The 10,685-nt window shown below is 41.8% G+C and overlaps 1 protein-coding gene across 3 annotated transcripts in view; it reads right to left on the bottom strand.

Moving 5' to 3' along the window:
- Positions 1–2,291: 2,291 nt before the first annotated feature.
- LOC122541070 (transmembrane 6 superfamily member 1-like) overlaps positions 2,292–10,685 on the bottom strand; it is a 65,309-nt gene continuing 56,915 nt past the window's right edge. For all 3 annotated transcript variants that reach the window (XM_043677581.1, XM_043677579.1, XM_043677580.1), the window contains one exon: positions 2,292–3,134. In XM_043677581.1, the coding sequence (XP_043533516.1) occupies positions 2,943–3,134 (192 nt within the window). In that variant the 3' untranslated portion in view covers positions 2,292–2,942. The remainder of the gene's footprint in view (positions 3,135–10,685) is intronic.

The raw sequence follows: 10,685 nt of genomic DNA, 5'->3' as shown, positions 1-10,685 counted from the left end.
AATTGTACGTCGGCATGTTACCGATGCTGAGGGTCAGCAGCAATGAATTAAAATGAAAGAAATGCTGCCATAAATGATCCATGACTTGTGAATTTTGACAGAGTGGTGTGGGGTATGGAGATGATTGCTTCATGATCTGACATGTAAATATGACTGTGGGCTGTACTGAATGCAATGATTAAGTTTCCAGGATGGGTAGGGGTGAGAGTCTTTTGATACATTTTCCCTGGGATTGTGTCCCAGGCTGAACGCAGTACTTCTCACAGAATCTGACTACAATTCTGTGCAATGGAGGTATCACTTCGTCAATTTATATTCCAGCCACTTTGAAATAAAGATACATACCCACTGGCTTTTACGTTGTTTCTCACACTTGCGCAGTAGATTTTCGTTCTTTTTGTTTTGAAATGCAAGCAAAATCTTTTTGTTCCTCCACAGCTCCCGATTTCTCATCATTCAAAAAATATTTTAATTTCATCTTCCTCTGTTCCATTAAACATATCCTGGTCGTGCACCGTCCCCCGATCAGATTAAAGAATCTACTGATCTAAATCTGCAACGTGGACGGACTGACGATGTTTTGGGGTAGGCTGAACCACACCACACGAGGGAGCTGAAAGGTACGTTGGAGCCACACTGCCTGAGCTCTCACTCATTATAAAGCTGCACAACCACAGCTAGAGGTATTGCTCGTTAAAATTGTGCTGCGTCAACAGCCTCTCTTGCTGTCTGTAAAATAATTTTATCAAGGAGACAGCAGGGGTAAGTGACGGATACACCTTCTGAAGGTGCTTATGTGGTGCAGGGCAACAGCCCTGAGTCTACTGAGCTATTTTGCTCTGAAGTCCAATGTGTGAATTCACCCAAGCTGCTCTAATATTCTAATAAGCCAATTCTTTCACTCAGATCTGGTCAGCTTCTTGCCAACGCATTTACAACAAGAGAAAACGAAATGGCAGACTGAAATTCATTTATAATTCTTTCTTGTTTAGAAAAAAACAGGAAGTTGAAACAGCTCCAGTGATTTTTAATTTCAAGCATTCCAGCCTTGTGTGACATTTCTTCCCTCTACCCCCCACTAGGCAACAACAACTTACACTTTTAGCCAGTTGGATATCTGAATGTGTTGTTAATGTCCTGAGGCACTTCAGAGCAGTGTCACTGGACAGAATTTGACAGTAAGTCACACGAAGACGTACAGGTGATCAAAAGTTTGTCAAATGCGTAGATTTTTTAAAAAATGGATCTTAAAGGAAGTGGGGTATGAAAATGGTAAGAGTTTTAGGGACAGAATTCCAGAGTTTAAGATCTCTGGCTGGAGGCAAAGCCAAAAATCATGGAACAGTGGAAGTTGGGCAGCTGATCGTGTAATACAATACTCAAGGATACTGTTCAGCCCATTGAAAATGCAGGGACTCTGTCAAAGTCCCATTCTCACCTTTTCTTCAATATCTGTGCAACTGTTTCTCCCTCGTGTAATAAAAGCTGCCATTGAACTCAACAGAATTGACTGAACACAGATCTGTTGGAAAGAGCAGGAGCCGATTATAGTAAAACATATAATCGCTAAAAACTTTAAATAGTCTTTAATTCTAGCCAAAGGCAGCAACAATATAAACCACTTGTACAGCAAGGACACCCAGCTAAAGATATCCTCAAAGTCCAATTCCCCCCATATAACACTTAAAACATTGAGAATTTCCTTCATCAGTTTGTTATATTTGATAAGAAATAGTAGACAAAGTCTCATTTCAGTTCTGTTTAATAAAGAAGGGCTGTCCATACAATTCAGCTTTTGTAAACAGATAATTGCTTTCACGTTGACTATGTGAATTATCACAGAAGTGACCTATATGATTAGTGCATGCAGCACACACTCAAAGCTGTAGATTGTATTGCAATAATTCATTTAATGCCACTGCAATATCAGCATCTACTGTTTTGGAAGTTTGCAGAATCTAATGAGACTGGTTATCCATCGGCCCATTATACCTGGGAATGGTTCTTGGAAAGAGCTTCCAATTTGTCCAACGCGGCCTTGCTCTTTTCCTACAGTCCTGCAAACATTCTCAGTTCAAATATTTATCCAACTCCAGTTAGAATTGAATCTGCTTCCACCACCCCTTTCAGGAAGTGCATTCAAAGTTGTAACAAATAACAGCATTAAAACGTGGTAAAGACACAGACTGGTTACATTACTGGACCAGCGATCCAGAGTTCAAAACTCATCATGTCAGCTAGGGATTTAATTAAATTTAATTAAATAAGGCTGGATTAAAAAACACAGTCTCCGTAACGGTGACCATGAAATGACTAGATTGTTATAAAAGTATCTCTGGTTCACTAACATCCTTCAGGGAATGAAATCGGTCATCTTTCCCCAGTCTGGGCTACATGTGACTCCAGATTGATAACAACATGGTTTATTCTTAACCACCCCATGAAAATGGTTTATGAAGAGAAACAGCTGTATTCATGTAGGCAGCTTGCCACCTTCACAAGGGCAATTTTAGAAATGCAATAAATGCCTGTATTGAATTCCTGTGAATTTACTGAAAAAAAGTCTCCTCAGCTCCTGTCTGGTTGTCATTATACAAAACTGATACTTCAATAAATTGCACCACACACACTGTAAGCACGGATATTGACTGGATTTGGCATCTACCTCAGACCAGAAATCTCTCATCCCAAAGCAAAATGAATGCATTTGTTCTTGGTAATTATTTCACTTTTTGTTTCTTATGCACACAGTTCCCTAACTTCACACAAGAACAACCTTGGAGGAATAATACAGTACCAATACCAAAATAGAAAAAAAAAATCATTTGCAAAGCACCAATACAATTTGTTTAATAAGAAATTTACTCTAATATTAAATCTGCATAACAAAAAATGCAACTTTGGACAGAAAAATAAAACATTTAGATGACTGAGTTTGCTTTTTACTTTGTCTTTGCGTCCTCTTTTCTCTTCAAGAAAAACTCGGGTTTATTCACACATCTGTAGGCAAGTAATTGTGGCACGATGCCATAGAGTCCATTTGTTATTAGAAAAATCAGCTGAGCCTCTTCTGGCACTCTGTACATATATGGAGTTCTGGAATGAAGGGATGCTCCGATATGTGAAAATTGTGCCTGTTATAATTGGGCAGGGGAGAGGAGAAAAGGATGGTTAAAATCCTGAGCAATACCAAACACCAAGCAGTGGAGCTTTTAATAGACAGATTAGGTTTTTATTTATTTGTATTAAGAGCTCCCAAAAGATCTCGGTGATGTATATTTCTTGCCATACGTTTGGGAGAAAGTTTCTTCTCAAAAATCGCAGCAAAGAGCACTGGCGACTCTAGGTCAGGAGGTGATGAATTACCTAAGCTATCCAGCAAAGTTGCAGTTATTAAACAGAATGGCATATCAATACAGAAGCATGTACAGTATAGCTTAACTTTCTGCCATCACTACAGTGAATATAGTTCAAAAGGAGTGGAGGTCCAACCTGACATTGGAGAATAACAGTCTCTACTTAGTTAGAGACAACAACAAATTGCACTTACATTGCACCTTTAATATAGCATACCAAAAGTCCCAAGGTGTTTCACAGGAACATTGTAAAACTCAATTTGGCTCTGAGCCATATAAGGGCAGATACCCATAAAGCCATAAGATATAGGAGCAGATTTAGGCCATTCAGCCCATTGATACTGCTGCATCATTCGATCATGGCTGATATGTTTCTCAATCCACTCTCCTGCTTTCTCCCCATAACCCTTGATCCCCTTAGAAATCAAGAACCAACTATATCTCTCTTAAACACATTCAATGATTTGGCTTCCACAGCCCTTTGCAGCATTAAGTTCCACAGATTCACTGCTGAAGAAACTACTCATTTCAGTTCTGAAAGGCCATCCTTTCTCTCTGAAGCTGTGCCCCTGGGTCCCAGTTTCTCGTACAAGTAGGAACATTTTCTCGACATCCACTCTATCCAGGCCTCTCAGTATTCTGTAAGTTTCAATCAGATCCCCCTTTTCATCCATCTAAACCCCATTGAATACAAACCCAGAGTCCTCAACTGCTCCTCATATAACAGGTCCTTCATCCCCAGAAACATTCTTGTAAGCCTCCTCTTCACCCCACCTCCAAGGCCAGCTTCTAAGTATCCTTCTTTAGATATGGGGCCTAAAACTGTTCACAATATTCCAAATACAGTCTGAACAGAGTCTTTTACAGCTTCAGCAGTACATTCCTGCCCTCTTGTATTCTAGCCCTCTTGAAATGAATGCTAATATAGCATTTGCCTTCCCGACTATCTACTGAACCTTTCTGTGAAGATGACAGCCTAGTTATTGTTAGACTATTAATCTAGAGACCCTTTTAATGTTCTGGGACCAGGGGTCAAATCTTGCCATGGCAGATGGTGGAATTTAAATTCAATAACCATCTGGAATTCAGGATCTAATGATGACAGTGAAACCATTGTCAATTGTCACGAAAAACCCATCTCGTTCTGTACTGATTGTAGTGAGGTCAGCTAGGTGGACCTCAAAGAATATAAGTTCCCTGACTGGGGTTGTTAACCTGGTCTAACCTAAGACAGATATAAACAGGAGTATCAGAGGTTCTGGTCACTCTGAGAGCTGGCCCTGAGGGAGCTGGGTCAGTGTCAAGGACTCTCCGTGTGTAAATAAAGGATGACTTGTGAGGGGGACACCAGCCTCTGTGCAGTTATTTCAGGCTCACTGAAGTCCTTTAGAGAAGGAAACTTCCCTCCTTACCTGATCTGGCCTACATGTGACTCCAGACCCATAGCAATGTGGTTGACACTTAACTGCTGTCTCGGCATTAAGGATGGGTAATAAATGCAGAATGTGTAAATTCCTCAAAACACCTTTGGGTTAATATTGTTTGATTGAGTCTAAAGACATTGAGAGGGTGGATAAACAGTCTGGTCTCGATGGAAACATCACACACCAAAGTCTAAGGTCTACACACTTCTGTGGATATGGTCAGTAACTTTTACATCTCCTAAAGGATTTTTTTTTTTAAAAAAAGAACTGCATAATTAACCTTAAATGAATCCTGAACTAGGAATCCAAATTTGTTTCTGTTTCAGAAAGCAAAAAACATCATGGTCAAACAGCAGGCTTTAAGGGGCATCTTACAGGAGAATTAGAGTTGGACAGATCTTGCCTTCAAATTCCTGGGGTGTTCTTCCACCATAATTCTGCCAGAAGTGAAATGAGGCACGAATAGACGCAGATACTTTTTCTCAAAAGTTAGCAGTCACCCGAGGATACCCATGGAAATTCTACACCTGCAAATCATCGCGTCATTGCGAACACACATCAAACACGCCCATTTCAAAAATTATCATCCTAAACCATTAAAGGCACACTTGCAGCCATCCAATCACAGATCTTCATGTTAAATCCAGTGAACAGTTAATCACACAGCCAAAATTTCTCTACCCAAACAAAAACAGGTGATTCCCTGTCTCCAAAAACCCTTTAGCTGTTGGAAAATCTCGTGCAGAATGTGTAAATTCCTCAAAACATCTTTGGGTTAATTTTGTTCGATTGACTCTAAAGGCACAGAGAGGGTGAATAAACAGTCCGATCACCACAGAGACATCACACACCAAAGTCTAAGGTCTACACAGTTCTGTGGATATTTTTAGTACAGGCAGCTGATATTTAAAATAGCATCATTGTAGCTGGAATTGGGCTTGGTCATAATGTTTCTCAGTATCACCAACTGAGGTCAAGGATGAGATCAAATAAAAGCTTAAATTAAGAGTGCAGCAAGGCTCCACACTCCTGTTCGTTCTGTGAGACACTAGGATGACCACTGAAGCTTTCACATTCCGTCCACACCAATCTATTTTTTTCCTCACATTCTAACATTCTGTTGTTGCACAATGCTCTTCACTTTCAGTCCTGCTCCCAGCTCCCTTTCTTCATCTACCATAGATAGATCTTCAAACAAGAATCTGCTATCTACATAGCATCCTTCTCTCAACAGCTAGCTCTTATAAATAGGACTTTTAACAAGAAACAAGTAATATGCCTCCCAGTAGAGTCAAATGGTGGCACAGTGGCTGAGTGACTAGCACTGCTACCTCACTGCACCAGGAACCCCAGTTCAATTCTAGCCTCGGGTGACTGTCTGTGTGGAATTTGCACATTCTCTCTGTGTCTGTGTGGGTTTCCTCCCGCACTCCAAAGATGTGCAGGCTAAGTGGGTTAGCCATGGGAAGTGCAGACTTACGGGGTGGGTCTGGGTGGTATGCTGTTCAGAGGGTTGGTGTGGACTTAATAGGCTTTGACACTGTAGGGGTCTAAGTAACAAGTTTTCATAGATACCAACTCCAGCAATATACACTATTGGCCAGTATTAGTTAACTGATGCTTTGAGGCATGTTAAGCCATGAGGACTTTAAACCTTTTAATAGAGTAGCAGCAGTTATCCTATTACATTCGTGAATATGAATGAGTAACCATAATAAGATGGCTCAGTGGATAGGCCTGGCTGATTTCAAGTCCAACTTCACAGCGGGACTGGATTTATTTTTTAATTCTTTCACAGGATGAAGGTGTCACTGGCTAGGCCAACATTTATTGCCCATCCCTAATTGCCCAGAGGGCAGTTAAGAGTCAACCCCATTGTTGTGGGTCTGGAGTCACATGTAGGCCAGCCCAGCTAAGGATGGCAGTTTCTTTCCCAAAGAACATCAGTGAATCAGATGGGTTTTTCCTGACAATGGATTCATGATCAACATTAGACACTTAATTCCAGATTTTAAAAAATTGAATTCAAATTCCACCATTCAAGCTCAGGTCCTCCTGAACACTGTCTGGGTGTCTGGATGAACAGACCAGCAATGATACCACTAGACCATCACCCCCCCTATGCTATCTGAATTACTAGTCAGATATTAAGCTGAGGCGCAGTCATCTTTCACAGGTAATGCCAAAAAAATCCAGTGGCACTTTTCAAAAGGTGGTACAGTGGCTCAGTGTTTAGCAGTGCTGCCTCACAACGCCAGGGACCCAGGTTTTGTTAAAGATAAAATAAGTACACAGACAAAATATAGTGCAGATGCTGGATAACTGAAATAAGCAAAGGAAGTGCTGGACTGGAGCTGGACTGCTCCACAGCTGTGGAGAAAGAAACAGAGTTAATCTTTCAAGTCTGGTATGACAATTCCTCAAAACCCGAGTCATTCGACTTGAAATGTTGACCCTGTCTCTGTAGATGCTGCCAGACCTGCTGAGTTTCTCCAGCATTTTCTGATTTACTTGAAATAAAAACTTAAAATAAGGGAAAGGCTCTGCACTCCTTCACAACAATCCTTGCCATCATTCTTATTTTCATATCTCTTTTATCCATCAACTACACTTGGACCTTCAAACCTGAATGGGTCATCTACATGCCATCCCTCTTAGAAACAGATGATCATTAGCTCCTACGAACAGTGCATTTATCAAGAATACAGACACTCGACTGGCAGTAAAGCACTTGGGAAGTGTAGGATATTACATAAATGCAGTTTGAGGTGCTCTTGGGTGCAGAGCAAGGACATCTGGGTCCCACCTGCCCCAGAGATGTGTAATAGCATCTCTGAACGCTGATGAGAAAATATTGATGTTTTATGGTGGGAGGTAAGGAAGTGATGCATATTGTCAAGATAAGAATTAGAACAAACTTTCTACAAGACCTGCTTTGAAATTGTTTCAATTACTTGCCTTGGGGAGATGTTTCAGTGCATCTTAAAGATGGTACACACTGCTAACACTGTGTGCATTGGTGGTGGGTGGCATGTTGGCTCAGTGGTTAGCACTGCTGCCAACAGCACTAGGAACCCAGGTTCGATTCCAGCCTCAGGCAACAGTTTGTGTGGAATTTGCACATTCTCCCTATGTCTGCGTGGGTTTCCTGTGGGTGCTCCAGTTTCCTCCCACAGTCCAAGGATGTACAGGTTAGGTGGATTAGCCAGGCTAAATTGCCCATGTGTCCAGGGGTGTACAGGCTAAGTGAGTTAGGCATGGGAAATGCAGGGATAGGGGAGTGGGTCCGAGTGGGATGCTCTTCAAGGGTCAGTGTGGACTCAATGGACTAAATGGGCTGCTTTCACATTGCAGGGATTCTATGATTTGCTGTGAAAAGACATAATTGAGCTTTCTCCTGTCCCTGCACAATACAGTCAGTTAATAAATAAATGCAGTAGAGACGGTTAGCTCACTGCTTTTGTGCACCATCTGTTTAGATTGGGGCTATTTTAGTGAATGCTAAAAAATAAATAAACCATGAGTAAAGGTTAAACATATCCATTGTTCCTTAACTCATCTACCAGGTCTGGTAGTCAGGCAACCAGGGTTCAAATCCAGTGTGATAAATTCTGAAATTTAATTTGATGCATTGTGTTGTATTTGTTCAAGGGATGTGGCTGTCGCTAGCTGGACCAGTATTTATTGACCGTCCATTATTGCCCTTGAGAAGTTGTCAGTGAGCTGCCTTCTTAAACCACGGCAGTCCATGTGGTGTCTATAAACCCAGAATGTGTGGCCACACAGGGCCATCCAGGTTTTTGGACTCAAAGACAGTGAAGGAACAGTCTTATTGTTCCAAGTCAGGATGGAAGTGTGGCTTGCAGGAGAACTTCACGGGTCTGAAAGGTGTTGTTAACAGACCCTTGGTGAGATGCTTCAATGGATTAGTGGCGGACGGAGTGAATGCTGGTGGATGTGGTGTCCATAAAGCAGGCTAAGTTGCTCTTGAGAATTGTTGGAAATGCATTCATCCAGGCAAGTGGGAAATCACTTGTACCTTGTTGATGGGGGACAGGCTTTGGGGAGTCAGGAGTGAGTTACTCACTGAAGGATTCCTAGCCGCTGACCTCCTTTTGTTTATATGTTCAGTTCAGTTTACGGTCAGTGGTGACCTCCAAGATGTCATTATAGTCAGGGATTCAGTGACGATAATGCCTTTAATGTTCAGTGACAATGTTTTGATTCTCTCTTATTGGAGATGGTTGATTGTGAATGTGGCATGAATGATACTTCACTCCAAGGCTAAATACTGTTGAGGTTCTGTTGTACATAAACACCGGCTATTTTAGTATCTAGGGAGTCACAAATGGTGGTAAACATTGTGCAATCTCAAGCAAATGACCCCACATCTGCCCTTATGATGGAGCGAAGGTCATTGATTAAGCAGCTGAAGATGGTTGGGCCTAGGACACTACTCTGAGGAACTCCTACAGAGATGTCCTGGAGTTGAGATGACTGACCGCCCCAACAGTCACAACTATCTTACTATTTGCCAGGTATGACTCTAACCGCAGAAAGTTTGCCCCCCAACTCCCATTGACTTCAGAGTACACAAAATGGATGACTTAAGAAAGAATTCCATTGTTGTCTGCCTGAGATAAGTGGAAAGAAAATCTGGTAGATTTAAATCAGACTTGGGAGTTACATTAACCTGCGGTTTTAGCATAATGTTTTAAAAATCTGGTCCTCAGGCTATTAGAGGAGGATACCCTAAACATTAATCTTTGTTGGTACCTTCCCTCAAAAATAACCGAGCAACAGGTTGTACTCAGAGCAGCTACTGAGAGCATGGAGCTGACCCCTGACCCCAGTGAAGGGCCAGTCCAATTCCTGGTCCGGAGGGGAGGGGATTTTGGTTCCTGATAGCCAAGAATCTTTTGCGAGGGGAGGGGGAGGTTCTGAAGGGGGAGCTTTATTAGCACTGGTGGGTTGGGGTGTGTTTTTTGCGGGGAGGGTTCGGTCTTTGTGGTCCTATATGACAAATAGTGATGTAAGAGAAGCTCCTCCATAAAGCTGTTCTTTCCTCCCTCTACTGCCTGGTTACCGAAAGTCTAGTAAAACCAGCCAAAGACCAACTGGACCTGCAAGCTAGGTTAATACAGAGGCTACCAGCCTCATTATTAAACTGGCAATCTGCTACTGGGTAGTTCAGAGGTAGGTTTGGCATGTTTAATACATTCACATCTGACACAATAATAGGAGGTAAAACTCATTCTTCAGTCTTTATTATCAGACCATAACCTTTGACCTACTGACCATGAATCGAGTGTGTTAGATCCAAGCCCAGGAAAATACCAGATCATTCTACTCAATCACATGGAATAACCCAAGAGACTCCTTAAGGTAAGGATTGATTGTGTCTATCCTGACTATTCGATAAGAGTCAATTGTTAGATTGATTTTTCCATTTTGAAAATCTGCCAATCTTCTGGTTGCCAAAGACTTAGCTCAGTTTTGTTTCCAACACAAGTTAAGCAACTTGCTTCAAAAACACAATCAAGGCTTAATAAAGGAAGAAGATATCAGCTGGCAGTTGAGTCACGGGGTGCAGTGGTTATGTGACTGAACATAAGACCATAAAACCATAAGACATAGGAGCGGAAGTAAGGCCATTCGGCCCTTCGAGTCCACTCCGCCATTCAATCATGGCTGATGGGCATTTCAACTCCACTGACCCACTTTCTCCCCGTAGCCCTTAATTCCTTGTGACATCAAGAATTTATCAATTTCTGCCTTGAAGACATTTAGCGTCCCAGCCTCCACTGCACTCTGTGGCAATGAATTCCACAGACCCACCACTCTCTGGCTGAAGAAATGTCTCCACATTTCTGTTCTGAATTTACCCCCTCTAATTCGAAGGCTG

The sequence above is a fragment of the Chiloscyllium plagiosum genome, chromosome 36 (genome assembly GCF_004010195.1).
Source record: "Chiloscyllium plagiosum isolate BGI_BamShark_2017 chromosome 36, ASM401019v2, whole genome shotgun sequence".
NCBI classification, from domain to species: Eukaryota; Metazoa; Chordata; class Chondrichthyes; order Orectolobiformes; family Hemiscylliidae; genus Chiloscyllium; species Chiloscyllium plagiosum.
The sequence above is the reverse complement of the archived record's forward strand: the minus strand, read 5'-3'. Positions and strand labels throughout refer to the sequence as shown.